Source organism: Salmo trutta, chromosome 32 (genome assembly GCF_901001165.1).
Source record: "Salmo trutta chromosome 32, fSalTru1.1, whole genome shotgun sequence".
Classification (NCBI taxonomy): Eukaryota; Metazoa; Chordata; class Actinopteri; order Salmoniformes; family Salmonidae; genus Salmo; species Salmo trutta.
This window is the reverse complement of record NC_042988.1, coordinates 2,626,133-2,642,090: the sequence shown is the minus strand read 5'-3', so window position 1 is coordinate 2,642,090 and position 15,958 is coordinate 2,626,133. Positions and strand designations below refer to the sequence as shown.

The 15,958-nt window shown below is 42.5% G+C and overlaps 1 protein-coding gene across 2 annotated transcripts in view; it reads right to left on the bottom strand.

Annotated features, from left to right (window-relative positions):
- Positions 1-15,958, bottom strand: part of LOC115170765 (transient receptor potential cation channel subfamily M member 4) — an 82,609-nt gene that overhangs the window by 29,741 nt on the left and 36,910 nt on the right. For both annotated transcript variants that reach the window (XM_029727046.1, XM_029727047.1), the window contains exons 10-16: positions 13,694-13,812; positions 13,083-13,382; positions 10,536-10,637; positions 8,394-8,522; positions 3,904-4,033; positions 3,402-3,547; positions 2,942-3,054 (exon numbers count right to left, since the gene is read on the bottom strand). In XM_029727046.1, coding sequence (XP_029582906.1) covers positions 2,942-3,054; positions 3,402-3,547; positions 3,904-4,033; positions 8,394-8,522; positions 10,536-10,637; positions 13,083-13,382; positions 13,694-13,812 — 1,039 coding nt within the window. The remainder of the gene's footprint in view (positions 1-2,941; positions 3,055-3,401; positions 3,548-3,903; positions 4,034-8,393; positions 8,523-10,535; positions 10,638-13,082; positions 13,383-13,693; positions 13,813-15,958) is intronic.

The window sequence follows — 15,958 nt, the reverse complement described above, 5'->3', positions numbered from 1 at the left end:
GGGATTGTGGTTTGTTGTTTAGCTAGCTAGCTACAAATCTAAACAAAAGACTCTACTTCGCCAGATGATTACATGACCCATCAAGTTAGCCAGGTGTGTCTGGGGGTGACTACGGCCATCTATTGTATTTCATGAACATGTGTACATTTCTAGACAATAACATGTGTACACGTCTAGATCTTGACAAAAGGGACCACTCTACACTTAGCTAGATGTGGCTAAGGGGTGGTTATAATTTAGACAAGTGTGTCTGGGTAAGCATCATCTAATAAGTAACCATTTCACTTGACCATTTACACCTTCTGTATCCTGTGCATGTGACAAAAAAAAAACGTATATTTTATTTTATATAGTGTGTGTTTACCAGAGATGGTAATATGAAGAACAAAATGACCTGCACCAAAGTCAGATTAGGATATAGGCCAAGGACTAGATAAAGTGTATTTTTACCTGGAGTTTTTCCTTATTGCAGTCTACTACTTTCATCACTTTTAGTCTTGAAATCTTTGGTTGTTTACTACACTACCTTACTCACTCTGTTTATCACATGGCCTCACATGTGAATCCTTAATGAGATGGATGGGGCTAAGGCTTAAGAAGGTGTGAAAGATGCTGAATAGGTTTAGACAAAGATCTCTCCAGTAGGTGTACCAAACATTCAAGGACCATTTTCTCAAAAGTGAGGTTACAAGTTTATCAACTTTCAAAGCAGAATTCCTCAACTGCAGTGTATGATATACAATTTTTTAGCTCTGAGTCTATACTTTTATCCAATGTAAAAAAAAAAAAAAACACTTTCTAATTTTGCAACATAAGATCAAATCGAGGTTCTCGTTCAAATACACTACATGACCAATAGTATGTGGACACCTGCTCGTCGAACATCTCATTCCAAAATGAAGGGCATTAACATGGAGTTGGTTTCCCCTTTGCTGCTATAACAGTCTCCACTCTTCTGGGAAGGCTAGATGGAACAATGCTGCAGGTACTTGCTTCCATTCAGCCATAAGAGCATTAGTGAGGTCGGCCATTGATGTTAGGCGATTAGGCCTAGCTCGCAGTCTGCATTCCAATTCATACCAAAGGTGTTAAATGGGGTTGAGGTCATGGCTCTGTGCAAGCCAATCAAGTTCTTCCACACTGATCTCGACAAACCATTTCTGTATGGACCTCACTTTGTGCACGGCATTGTCATGCTGAAACAGGAAAGTCCCTTCCCCAAACTGTTGTCACAAAGTTGGAAGCACAGAATAGTCTAGAATGTCATTGTATGCTGTAGCGTTAAGATTTTCCTTCACTGGAACTAAGTGGCCTAGCTCAAACAGTGAAAAAAGCCCCAGACCATTATTTCTCCTCCGCTTCAGCACTCGGCAGTCCCGTTCTGTGAGCTTGTGTGGCCTACCACTTCATGGCTGAGCCATTGTTCCTCCTAGACGTTTGCACTTCACAATAACAACTCTTACAGTTGACCGGTGCAGCTCTAGCAGGGCATAAATCTGACAAACTGACTTGTTGGAAAGGTGGCATCCTATGACGGTGCCACGTTGAAAGTCACTGAGCATTTTTCCGATCTCGGCCTTGACTATAGCGCTTTTGCAGATATAACTGTAGTATACTACAGTATTTTTTATATATTTGTAATTTTTATTAACCTTTATTTAACTAGGCAAGTCAGTTAAGAACAAATTCTTATTTACAATGACGGCCAAGGAACAGTGAGTTAACTGCCTTGTTTAGGGGCAGAAGGACAGATTTTTACCTTGTCAGCTTCGGAATTCGATCTAGTAACCTTTCGGTTACTGGCCCAACGCTGTAACCACTATGTAACCTGCCGCCCCATTTGCAGTTTACTGTAGTATAAATACTGTAGTAAAATGTTTTTGTATATACTATAGTAATTACTGTAGTGTTTTTGCAGACTGTATTATACTGTAGTGTTTTATTTTATTATCTTTGTTTTTACAGACTGTGCTTTTGTTGTTTGAGGACATTACTGTAGTATTTACTATAGTAGTCTACAGTATACTACAAAATTATATAGTAAGTACTGTCACGGCCGTTGTTGTAAGAATCGGACCAAAATCCAGTGTGGTTTGGGTTCATCATCTTTATTACGTGAACCGGCACAAAAAAACAATAAAGAACAAAACGAACGTGAAGCTATACAGTGCTCAAGGCAACTATACACAAACAAGATCCCACAAAACACAGTGGAGAAATGGCTACCTAAATATGATCCCCAATCAGAGACAACGATAAACAGCTGCCTCTGATTGGGAACTATACCAGGCCAACATAGAAATAAATAAACTAGAATGCCCACCCTAGTCACACCCCGACCTAACCAAAATAGAGAATAAAGGATCTCCAAGGTCAGTGCGTGACAAGTACTATACATGATCAAGGGATACTACAGTGTGTAGTACTGTATATAGTATTCTACAGTATACTACAGTTTACTACCGAATTCTATAGTAAATATTATAGTAAACTGTAGTATTTTTTCATGTGGGCAGCCAATCTTTTCTGTATCTTAATGCTTATTATGCATAAATATGTAACTTTTTGGGCGACCTGACAAAAATGCACATAGAAATGTGATTTATAGATATTTCATTCTCATTGAAAGTAAGTCTAAGAAGCGATAGATCTCATCTATGTACGCTATTTCTATGCTTCCCGTTCTTACGTTTTGTTTTTACGTATTTTACTTTCCGTTTTGTACTCCAGTTTCAAACAGCTGAAAATACTATATTTTTGGTTAATTCAAATATATTTCACAGCAGTTTAGATGGTAGAATGATTCTCTACACTATACATTGCTTGTTTTGTCATATAAACTGAAATTAGGCTAAGTATTAGAATTCCTGCAAATGGTGGCGCGACTGCTGCATATTGCACCTTTAATGGAATGGAAATTCTCAGACAGACAGACACTAACCTGAAGCTGATGAGGTTGGTGTAGATGAGGGGGGGTAAGAAGAAGGAGAGGACCAGTTTCCAGACCTTCGTGCTCCTCTTCATGTCTCCCCACCAGATCTGAGACAGCAGAGACTGCCAGAGGAAGAGGTAGTAGCAGAGTTGGTACTAAGAAACTTCAATTAACCCCCCTCCATGTTCTAACACACACACTTTGGAAATCTAAGGGGCTGGTTCGTTTTATAAAGATTAATGTGAACACAGATCACACACACAGATTATTACATGTTTTATCTTTAACTCTTCATCTTGTTGGAAAAGGACCCGTAAGTAAGCATTTCACTGTTAGTCTACACTTGTTGTTTACGAAGCATGTGATTAATTTGATTCAAGATTCACACACACGTATGCACGCACACACACAAAGCACGCACACACAAACACACACACCTTGACCTCTGATCCCTGAGTTTAGTACAGACCTGCACGCCATCGTGGCTGAAGAAGTGGCGGGCGTCGGCTGAGGTGGCCATCTGTAGACAGGTAGCTTTGCCCCACACCGGAGACTGCCTTATAAGGAGGGTGAAAGAGCGGCTCTCACTGCTCTGGTAGCACTCACTGAACACGTCTAGAGAGATGATTAAAGAGTTAACACTCACTCACTGAAGACTTCTAAAGAGAGAAGAAACGGGTCACAGGTTTTCAAATTAAGTTTCCCATTAGGAGTGCGGATTGGTTTGCTTCAGTCCTCATCTTAAAGACATTGAGTGTGAAAGCAATGTAAATGGTCCCAGACTGGGATGCCGTCCAGTAGACTTTCAGAACAGGTGGACCCTTGCGGTCTGATGCGGACTCGCTACTAGGCATACTAGTAACCTTCACTCAAAAAATACAAGCTGCTCACATGTATGCATAACAGAGTTGATAACCACTACATTGACATCCTCACAGTACAAACACACAGCCAGGATAAGGCTAACTCACCAAGGGCCAAGTTCTCAAACTTCTGGGCCAGCTCCTTCATAGAGAGCTTGGTCTCTGTCTCACTCTCCAGCTTAGACAGCTCCCTCAGAATCTTACAGCCTGCCAGAGCACTGTGGACAGACTCCCCTGCCTGGAGGAGAGGGGGGAGAGAGAGGCAGAGAGAGCGAGGGGGAGAGAGAGAAAGCGAGAGAGAGAGGGAAGTGGATATAAAAAGGGGAGAGATCAATGCTAAAATTACTCTGTGCATTCGTAAATTAATGAATTTTTCTACAGATTAGTTTAACTTCAAGTATTTACATTGACATTTTAGTCATTTAGCAGACACTGATCCAGAGCGACTTACAGTTAGTGCATTCATCTTAACATAGATAGATGGGACAAAGTGTATTTAAGATACACTTTGAAGAGGTCGGGTTTCAGATGTTTTCGGAAAGATGGATAGGGTTCCACAATTGGGGTGCCAAGACAGAGAAGAGCTTGGAATGGGCTGAGCGGGAGTTGCCCTCCCATAGGGCTGAGAGGGCCAAGTGACCAGAGGTGGCAGAACGGAGTGCTCGGGTTGGGGTGTTGGGTTTGAGCATAGCCTGAAGGTAGGAAAGGGCAGTTCCTCTTGCTGTTCCATAGGCAAGTACCATGGTCTTGTAGTGGATGCGGGCTTCCACTGGAAGCCAGTGAAGTGTGCGGAGGAGTAGAGTGAAATGGGAGAACTTGGGAAGGTTGAACACCAGGCGGGCTGCTTTGATGTTTGTAGAGAACGACAGAGTGTTGTCCAGGGTCATGCCAAGGTTCTTTGCACTCTGGGGGTGGGACACTGTGGAGTTGTCAACTGTAACGGAGAGGTCTTGGAGCAGGCAGGCCTTCCCCGGGAGGAAAAGCTCTCAGTCTTGTTGAGCTTGAGGTGGTGGGCCAACATCCAAGCTGAGATATAAGCCAGGCACGCAGAGATGTGTGTCGACACCTAAGTGTCAGACGAGGGGAAGGAGAAAGGTAGTTGAGTGCCAGCCGCATAGTAATGACAGGAGAGACCATGTGAGGATATGACAGAGCCAATTGACTTGGTGTATAAAGAGAAGAAAAAAGGCCCTGAACCGAGCACTGGGGAACACCAGTAGTGAGAGTACAAGGTGTAGACACAGATCCTCTCCTCATCACCTGGTAGGAGCGGCCTACCAGGTAGGATGCAATCCAAGAGTGTGCAGAGATGCCCAGCCCTGAGAGGGTGGAGAGGAGGATCTGATGGCTCACCATGTCGAAGGCAGTGACTAGATCTAGGAGGATGAGAACAGAGGAGAGTCAGCTTCGGCAGTGCGGAGAGCCTCCGTGACACAGAGAAGAGCAGTCTCGGTTGAGAGACCCGTTTTGAAGCCTGACTGGTTAGGGTCAAGAAGATAGTTCTGAGAGAGATATTGAGAGAGTTGGTCAAGTGTTTTGGAAAGAAAAGAAAAGAAAGAACGGATACCGGTCTGTAGTATTTGACGATAAAGAGGAGTCGAGGTGGTTTCTTGAGAAAGGGAGCGACTCGGGCTATTTGAAAGTCAGAGGGGACACAGCCAGTGGTCAGGGATGAGTTGATGAGGAAAGTGAGGAATGGAAGAAGGTCTCCAGAGATGGTCTGGAGAAGGGAGGAGGGAATGGGGTCAAGCGGGCAGGTTGTCGGGCGGCCTGACACCCCTAGTCGCAGGATTTCATCTGGAGAGAGAGAGAGGTGAAAGAGCTCAAGGCGTAGGGTAGTTGTGTGTGAATGGGACCAGTGTATTCAATAGGCTGATTGAATGAGGAGCGGATGTCTTCAACCTTCTTTTCAAAGTGGTTGATAAAGTTGTCATTAGAGAGGGAGGGGGGGATTAAGTTTCCTAGGGTTAGAGGCAGAAGCTTGACATTTAGAGTGATAGAAAGTGGCTTTAACAGTGGACACAGAGGAAGACAAGGTAGATAGGAAGGAGTGAAAGGATGATAGGTCCTCCGAAGGTTTGTTTGGATCCATTTTTGCTCAGCTGCCCGCAGCCCTGTTCTGTAAGCTCTCAATGAGGCACTTAGCCATGGAGCAGGAGGGAAGGGCCAAGCTGGCCGGGAGGAAAGGGGACAGTGCGAATCATAGGATGCGTAAAGGGAGAAGAGGAGGGTCGAAGAGGCAGAGTCAGGAGACAGGAGGGAAAAGGATTTAGCAGAAGGGAGAGATGACAGGATAAAGAGGAGAGAATAGTGGGAGATAAAGAGCGAAAATTGCAATGGCACTTGGCCATCTGGGTAGGGGCTGAGTGGCAAGGGTTGGAGGAAAGGGAGACAGAAAAGGAAACAAAGTTGTGATCAGATACCTGGAGAGGGTTGCAGTGAGATTAGTAGGCGAACAGCCTCCAGTAAAGATGAGGTCAAGCGTATTGCCTGCCTTGTGAGTGGGAAGGGACTGGAAGGGTGAAGTCAAAAGAAGCAAGGAGTTGGAAAGAAATGAATCGAAGGCAGATGTCGGGAGGTTGAAGTATGGAGAGCGGTGAGCCATCGTCAGAAAATGAGCTTATCAAGGTATCAAGCTCATATAGGGACTCTCTAAGGGCACCTGGATAACACAGTGCCACCAACGCGGCCCACTCCCAAGGGCTGGGGGCTCTCGTTCTCCGTGGCTGGCGTGAGTAAGACATTTAAGCTTGTTAACCCTCGCAAGGCTGCCGGCCCAGACATCATCTCAAGCCGCATCCTCAGAGCATGCGCAAACCAGCTGGATGGGGTGTTAATGGACATATTCAATCTCTCCCTATCCCAGTCAGCTGTCCACACTTGATTCAAGATGTCCATTGTTCCTGTACCCAAGAAAGCAAAGGTAACTGAACTTAATGACTACCGCCCTGTAGCACTCACTTCTGTCATCATGAAGTGCTTTGAGAGGCAAGTCAAGGATCATATCACCTCTACCTTACCTGACACCCACTTCAATTTGCTTACCGCCCCAATAGATCCACAGACGATGCAATCACCATCGCACTGCACACTGCTCTATCCCATCTGGACAAGAAGAATACCTATGTAAGAATGCTGTTCATTGACTATAGCTGAGCCTTCAACACCATAGTACCCTCCAAACTCATCATTAAGCTTGGGGCCCTGGGTCTGAAACCTGCCCTGTGCAATTGGATCCTGGACTTCCTGACGGGCCACCCCCAGGTGGTGAAGGTAGGAAACAACACCTCCACTTCGCTGATCCTTAACACAAACGGGGTACGTGCTGAGCCCCTTCATGTACTCCCTGTTCACCCATGACTGCGTGACAACGCAGGCCTCCAACTCAATCATCAAGTTTGCAGATGACACAACAGTAGTAGGCCTGATTACCAACAATGACGAGACACCCTACAGGGAAGAGGTGAGGGCCTTGGCGGAGTGGTGCCAGGAAAAAATAACCTCTCCCTCAACGTCAACAAAACAAAGGAGCTGATCATGGACTTCAGGAAACAGCAGAGGGAGCACGCCCCTATCCACATCGATGGGACCACAGTGGAAAAGGTGGAAAGCTTTAAGTTCCTCTACGTACACATCATGGACAATCTGAAATGGTCCACCCACACAGACAGTGTGGTGAAGAAGGCGTAACAGCGCCTCTTCAACCTCAGGACCTCAGCACACTGCCTAACCTCTAAGACACCTACAACACCCGATGTCACAGGAAGGCCAAAAAGATAATCAAGGACATCAACCACACCAGCCACGGCCTGTTCACCCCACTATCATACAGAATGCGAGGTCAGTACAGGTGCATCAAAGCTGGGACCGAGAGACTGAAAAACAGCTTCTATCTCAAGGCCATCAGACTGCTAAAAAGCCATCACTAGCCGGGTATCACCCAATTACTCAACCCTGCACCTTAGAAGCTGCTGCCCCATGTACATAGACATGGAATCACTGGTCACTTTAATAATGGAACACTAGTCACTTTAATAATGTTTACATACTGCTTTACTCATTTCATATGTATATACTGTATTCTATTCTACTGTATTTTAGTCATTGCCACTCCGACATTGCTCGTCCTGATAGTAATATATTTCTTAATTCCATTCTTTTAGTTTTAGATTTGTGTGTGTTGTTGTGAATTGTTAGATACTACTGCACTGTTGGAGCTAGGAACTCAATCATTTCACTACAGCCTCAATAACATCTGCTAAATATGTGTATGTGACCAATAACATTTGATTTGATTTGAACAATCATCTTCAGGTTAATAGCAGTCAGCAGTTCACACACCAAGTAGGCTACTGGGAAGAAAGGCAGCACTTAAAGTAGATGGCCCTAGCTTGCAAAAAGACAGTACTAGACAACAGATAAAGACAAACATGATATTTATCACTCCTGGAGATATCAGGAGTCCTCTGGCTATAGAATGAAGAACCCATTAGAGAGTCATTGTTATCATTGTCATTACAGCTGCCTGTTCCCATACATTCTTAACTGACTTACCTGGTCAGATAAAGGCTAAATAAAAGAATGAATAAATAAATTACCATCTCCCAGAAGTAGACGGCCATCTCGCTGCGGTTCTGCAGCACAGCCCAGATGAACAGAGAGGCCCACGGATAGAGACAGCTCTGCTCCCTGTACGAACAATCCCCCTGCAAGAACTTATTCACTTGCTGAGTGGGGAGAGATATAAAGAGCGAGAGATCGAGAGAGAGTGAATACAGCTTGGTTACCACAGCACAGCAGTCACAGTTACATTCTATGGCAAGTTAAGCAGTGGTATAGCCTTAGCAGTGTTGATAATTCAACTATATTGGTGGAGTGGAGTCTACTCTATAACATGAATAAGTAGGCCTAGTACACATCAATGGACCTTGTCATTGAGAACAGATGCATTTGTAATTCATGGACCCTGGTCAAAAGTAGTGCACTACACACTTAGAAAAAAGGGTTCTAAATAGTTATTTGAGGAGGCATTGGGTTCTACCAAGAACTGTTTTCCTCTTTAGAACCGTTTTTAGAAATGGAGGGTTCTTTGTAAGGCAAAGGGTTCTACCTAGAACCTTTTTTTGAAGAAAGGGTTCTTTGATGATTCTTTATATGGGAAGAATGATTATTTGAAAGGCAAGAAGGGTTCTACATACACTGTTCTGAATCTAAATGAGCTTTTTTTTATATTTTTCATAGTTTTATAGTTCTTGAGCATAAGTGTTTACCTCAGTGTTAAAACTTCAACAGCAGGAGTTTTTGTAATCTGATACGTTTAAAAAGATAAGTGTGAGAATTTTTTAAACTGTACCTATACTACTGTTCAAACGTTTGGGGTCACTTTGAAATGTCCTTGTATTTGAAAGAAAAGCAATTTTTTTGTACATTAAAATAACATCAAATTGATCAGAAATACAGCGTAGACATTGTTAATGTTGTAAATTACTATTGTAGCTGGAAACGGCAGATTTTTATGGAATATCTACATAGGCATACAGAGGCCCATTATCAGGAACCATCACTCCTGTGTTCCAATGGCACATTGTGTTAGCTAATCCAAGTTTATAATTTTAAAAGGCTAATTTGTCATTAGAAAACCCTTTCGCAATTATGTTAGCACAGCTGCTAACTGTTGTCCTAATTAAAGAAGCAATAAAACTGGCCTTCTTTAGACTAGTTGAGTATCTGGAGCATCAGCATTTGTGGGTTCAATTACAGGATCAAAATGGCCAGAAACAAAGGACTTTCTTCTGAAACTCATCAGTCTATTCTTGTTCTGAGAAATGAAGGCTATTCCATGCGAGAAATTGCCATGAAACTGAAGATCTCGTACAACGCTGTGTACTACTCCCTTCACAGAATAGCACAAACTGACTCTAACCAGAATAGAAAGAGGAGAGGGAGGCCCCGGTGCACAACTGAGCAAGAGGACAAGTACATTAGAGTGTCTAGTTTGAGAAACAGACGCCTCACAAGTCCTCAACTGGCAGCTTCATTAAATAGTACCCACAAAGCACCAGTCTCAATATCAACAGTGAAGAGGCGACTCCGGGATGCTGGCCCATCTTAATCTTTTCTTCTCATTGGCCAATCTGAGATATGGCTTTTTCTTTGCAACTCTGCCTAGAAGGCCAGCATCCTGGAGTAGCCTCTTCGCTGTTGACGTTGAGACTGGTGTTTTGTGGGTACTATTTAATGAAGCTTCAAAGATTAAAGGGGTTTTGGTTGAACAGTTCATAAAGAGTTCTAGGAAGAACCCTTCAAAAATGAAAGGGTTCCCGGTAGAACCCTTCATAGAGGGTTCTAATGAGAACATTTAGATGATAAAATGGTTCTCGGTAGAACCATTTATAGGTTATAAGAATAACCCTTCATAGAGGGTTCTACCTTTGCACCAAAAAGTGTTACCTTATGGAGACAAGCCAAAGAACCCTATATGGTTCTATTTAGCACCTTTTTATCTAGGTGTATAGGGAAGGGGTATTCAACTCTTACCCTACGAGGTCCGGAGCCTGCTGGTTTTCTGTTCTACCAATAGAAAATAGTTCTACCTGATAATTAGTTGCACCCACCTGGTGTCTCAGGTCTAAATCAGTCCCTGATTAGAGGGGAACAATTTAAAAAAAGCAGTGGAACTAGCTTCGAGGTCCACTGCTTGGATAGAGTGCCATTTGGAATGCAGCTATGGCAGACACTACCTTCATCGTTCTCCTGGTGCTGGTGGTCTGGTCCAAACCGAGAAGACTGTAGTAGAAGGGCTCACACACATCTCCCAGGATGTCCCATAGAAGCCGTGACACCTGGAGGGAGAGGCGAGAGGAAGTCACATAGAACTGAGATGACAAAATAGTTAAAGCATTAAAGCAGATTATCGAACAAAACATCTAAATTCGATCAACTGCGTTTTAACTCCACACACAGTGAATGACGCCATACCTTCCCTTTGACCCCTCCTATTTTATCAATTGACCATGTAATTTCCCAATAAATACCTAGTAATTTCTGTAGCATAAAATAAAGTGCAACCCCTGCTAGGGCTGTGGCGGTCATGAAATTTCATCAGCCGGTGATAGTCAAGCAAATAACTGTCGGTCTCACGGTTATTGACCGTTAATTAAATAACACATTTAGCATCTCCTGGCTTCCACACATAGCCTACAAGCCACTGATGCAGACCTTTGGAACATCTACATTTTAAAAAGTTTAATAAATCCATGTAATATAGCCTACACCTCCACAATAAATCCATTATTTATTTTAGACAGGTCTAAAAAAACATGATATGAAGAAAATGTAGTCTATTTCAGAAGAACAGAATTGCTTACTCTGAGTTGTCCTTATGTTAGGTCCTGATCTGGCTATGCCATATGGCTGTGGGCTGCACTAGTTCATTTAACAGACAAGATTTGGTTAGAATTCCGTGGCATTATTTTATTTTATAGTATGAAGAATACAATTGAACAAAGCTGAATAAAATAGAAAGGATATTTTCTCCAAAGGATTTGAGGGAGTGCGCACATGCGGCTATTCTGTGTTGAGCGGTTAACAAAGAAATAGGTACTCCTGTATGCTTAATTTAGAGTTATTAATGTACCTTTAGTTGGGCTATATGTTTACATTTTTAAAACATTGTAATGCTGCATGATACGACTCTAATGATGATTTGAAAAAAGTAGCTTGAAAGGCATGAGCTCTGCTTTGTTTATTGCGCAAGCTGTACATACGTCATCAGTCTCTCATTCACAATTTGACAAGCACTTGATAATGCCTCGAATTTCCCGGCGGCATCCCCTTTGTGTGGTTGTAATGCACCCTAAAAAAATCCATGCCTTTTGCTGCCTGTGGCCGTTGTTCCGTTCTCCCTGAGTGCTGCGTGCTCCGAAGCATCTCTCACTGACATGGCTCTCCATCTCGTGAGCAGGTCTTTCTCACAGGCTACAAGTGAAGACAGACACATCGGGGACGCAACTGCGCGCTTCCGAGGTGCGTATTAGAAGACTGTCCACATTTACTTTTTGTCAGCCAACAAGATGAGTAAGCCTAACAAACAGCAAAAGCACTAACCTAAGTCAATCTACTATCCCCAATAGTACAAAAGTTGACATATTCTGTGCGAGAAATAAATATTCCAAACATAGTCTGGGACAGTTGTGGGGTGCAATAGCACCAAATTAATACAACCACTAGAATAAAAAATTTTAAAAAACGTTTTTATGCAATGAGGCTGACGCAACAGATCAGAACGTTTAGCTTAAAATGTGATACAACATTTGGCTATTTCTTCACATTATAAGCGCAGTAATGTGCACACTGCAGTAGGCTATAAGCGTGAATGTTCCATTAGTGGAAACAACCATTATCAAAAGTGACCGCGAATGCAATTAAACATGTAATGCTTTAATTATTAAGGTGCATTTTTATGGTGAAAATGATCTTCCCCAACTTGAAACTCACGTGTTGCTTATGTATGCCAGTTAGGCTCTACACTACTCATAAAGTGAATGAATGTGCTTAATTTTAAGAAGTTATTTGGCCACATATAGGCCTATGGGCTAGGCTACATGAGATGTGCGACTATGACTCGAACAAGTCGAGAAAAAAAGGCATTGTTTCTTGCCTTACGCTGGGCATCATTCACAAGTGATAGGCTAATATTGTCACCCATCAGACTATTCTTGATTGAATCTCATCTTTACATATACTAAATAATATATGTGTGACATTTCTTTTGATTTAGAATGAACCATTATCATGCACCTGACTCGAAACACGGGCAGGGAATTTTTTTTATTTCATCTATCCACTTAAATTCCTGTGGTTCATTTTCATACCAGAAAGGTAGGCTATACTCCTGTTGTAAAGACAAGCAATGTGCTTGGAATGTTAAGAAATAAATATAGTAGGTCTAGCCTACAGAAAGCTGATGGGATCCTCCTCTTTTTAATAGAGGCCCTCACTCTGTTTTCTTTCACAATTGCATAGCCTATATAAATGTTGCGCAACATGAAGTGTTTAATTCAATTTGATATTACATTTGCATTGATGTCAGAGTGATTAGAGGGACAATAGAGTGCTGAGTACCAGGCAGTTAGCAAGTTTGGTAGGCTACTAATGACCATCAGCAGCATCAGAGCTTGGAGAAACCTAATTACTGTGACTAAACGGTCACGTGGAAAGCCTTCATGACTCGTGACCACCGGTGTGGCGGTAATATAGTCACCGCAACAGCCTTAACCCCTCCTCACCTCATACAAACTGAGCTCTTTGGCAGAGGAGGGTCCTGATAGGGGGCTCATGGGGTTCTGGGGGCTCTTGAGGGCTAAGGCCTCTTTCGGAGAGCATATGGCCAGGCCCTGCCTCTCTGTGAGAAGCCGCTGGAGCAGATTGAAGGCCAGAGAACTGTCGGACAGCGAGCGGTACAGGACCTCCAGATGCCTGTAGGTTAGGTAGTCCAGGATGTTGAGGCCGTTCTCGTTGAAGAGACGTATGAACTGGGGCTTGTCGTTGATCAGCGCATCCGTCATGGAGTCCTCCAGGTCCTCGTACTGCGGGAGGATAGGAGGGTGTTTTTATAAACATGTCTCTCTGTCGATCTTTCTGTCTGTCAAAGTTGAAACAATACTACTGAGAAAATTAAGGAACGCTTCATGAATTGAATCGATTTCCAACTTCCCTTCTCCACCAGCCTATTTTCTCTATATTGTTAAATTTCCAATTTGTGAAGCGGATTGCCTGTCTGTCTGTCTGTTCTGCCTGCCTGTTTTGAGTATAATAAATTCCTTGTCAACTAAATAACATAAAATAAAATAAAATAAATGGTGTTAAACAGGGGCAGTAGAAGTGAGGAGCAGTTCACCTTCCATTGGATGTCTCCGTTGAAGAGTTCACTCTTAGCGATGTCCACCCTGTTCCAGGCTACTGCTAGCTTCAGCTCCTCTGTGTACTCACTGGCATCGCTGGACACACGTTTACTGGCTGACAGACAAATACATAGAACGAATGATTAGTGTGAGAGAAATTACAAGATTATGTTATAAATACTGATACTGCATCAAATGGTTGTTTTATGCAACAGAATAGGGGGTTCTTAGAACACTCTCATCTGTGTGTGTTCTACTGAGAATGGGCCTCTGGGGGCTTAAGCCGCGGGGTTCAAAGCGTGGGAAAAAAGTTTGCGGCTTATAGTCCGGAATTTACGGTACTCATTATTAAACTGTCTACAAAGTCTGGGCAATTGTCTCAGAAACTGATTGGAATGTGTCCACTTTTGCTTAACTTACCCTAACGAGGTAACTATAAAACGCTTACTGGATTTTCTCCATCCGGGTACTACATTTGAAATAAAACTGCCATTATGGCTTGAAAATAAAAAAAATTATTTCCAGTATGAGAAGAGTTGCTATATTTATTGAATAAATCCTTTTCCATAAAGTTAGAGCGAATGAAGGTGGAATCGCAACGTATTATGTAACGTCGTGCAATGCCAAATTAGGATCTCCATCAAACTACTTATCATTGCGGAGTTAATGCGATGTAGTAAAGTAATTTTTTATACCTTTATTTAACTAGGCAAGTCAGTTAAGAACAAATTCTTATTTACAATGACGGCCTACCCCAGTCAAACCCGGACGACACCGGGCAAATTGTGTGCCGCCCTGTGGGGCTCCAAATCACGGCCGGATGTGATTCAGCCTAGATTTGAACCAGGGACTGTAGTAACGCCTCTTGCACTGAGATGCAGTGCCTTAGACCGCTGTGCCACTCTGGAGCCCAAATTGAAATATGTTGCATGAGAAAACATAATTCTCTTTCAGGTAAAGGCGCAAGATCTGTTTCCGAATCAATGAATGCCAATTTAACTCGTTGACTGCTAATCTATTCCTTTTGCGCATGTGAGAATCTCTGCGGAGAAATGCTTGGACCTTCAATTAAGGCTATTTTCTGGGAATTGTGTCATTGTTATGTGCCTGATGTTACGACTACAAACCATTGTAATTGGGTTATTTGCGGGATTTCTTTGTCATTTCAATAGCATTGGGTCTATGGTATTGACTAAAATCTGGGTTTCTGATTAACTCAACTATTGGTATGTTTTGCCTAGACAGATACTGCCACCAGTGTTTGTTTTAAGATGTTAAACTGAAAATTTTAACAGCGTACTTAGTTCAAATTGGAAGGCTAATTTATTCAACATAAATTTTGAGGTAATACGTTTTTGTGGCCTAAATGGTTATAAGTGGTTTTTGGATAGACTACTAATGCCATGTTTAATTCCGCTAGTGAAAGCGAGTCATGCTTGCTGGGCTATGTCGGGCTGTAAGGGATGCAGTAGGACATTTGCAGTAGAGGTCTGAATAGTTGAATCGGAAACATTCTTTGATAATTTCTGATTACTGTTGCTGGGCTTTACAGTTTAGGTAACACCAGTGAATATGAGCAGGAAGTTAATGTATTCTAACATTAAATTATGTTTCCATTACGTGCAACAGTGTCCGGTCATTAAAGTGGATTGAGTTTGAGTTATTTTTACAGGGACAGTGCACATTAATCAAAGTCTCAAAAAGTCCAGGTTTTAGCCAGCTGGCTCATTTTCAACCGTAGTCCCTGGGCAGGTTATTAAAAACAATTACAATAACAACACAGACAATCAATGAGCACTGAGCACAATGTGAGGGCATTTTCTGTTAAACCTTACTAATGCTTGTGTACTAAAATATCCTTCTTTAAGCCTAGGCATTGAGCTTCAGATTGTTAAAGAAACTAACCAATTTAAGAAAGAAAAGTGTGTGCGCATTAATAAGAAGCCTGTTCTAACTGTTCTGTGTGTGTAGCATGACCCTGTGATGTCTGGGCACTCAGCCAAGAGCTGACAGAAACTAACTGATTCCTCTTAGCTTAACTGGAGACAAAGCAAAGTGTTACAGTTGAAGTCGGAAGTTTACATACGCCTTAGCCAAATACATTTCAATTCTGTTTTCACAATTCCTGACATTTAATCCAAGTAAAGATTCCCTGTCTAACGTCAGTTAGGATCACCACTTTATTTTAAGAATGTGAAACGTCAGAATAATAGTAGAGAGAATTATTTATTTCAGCTTTTATTTCTTTCATCACATTCCCA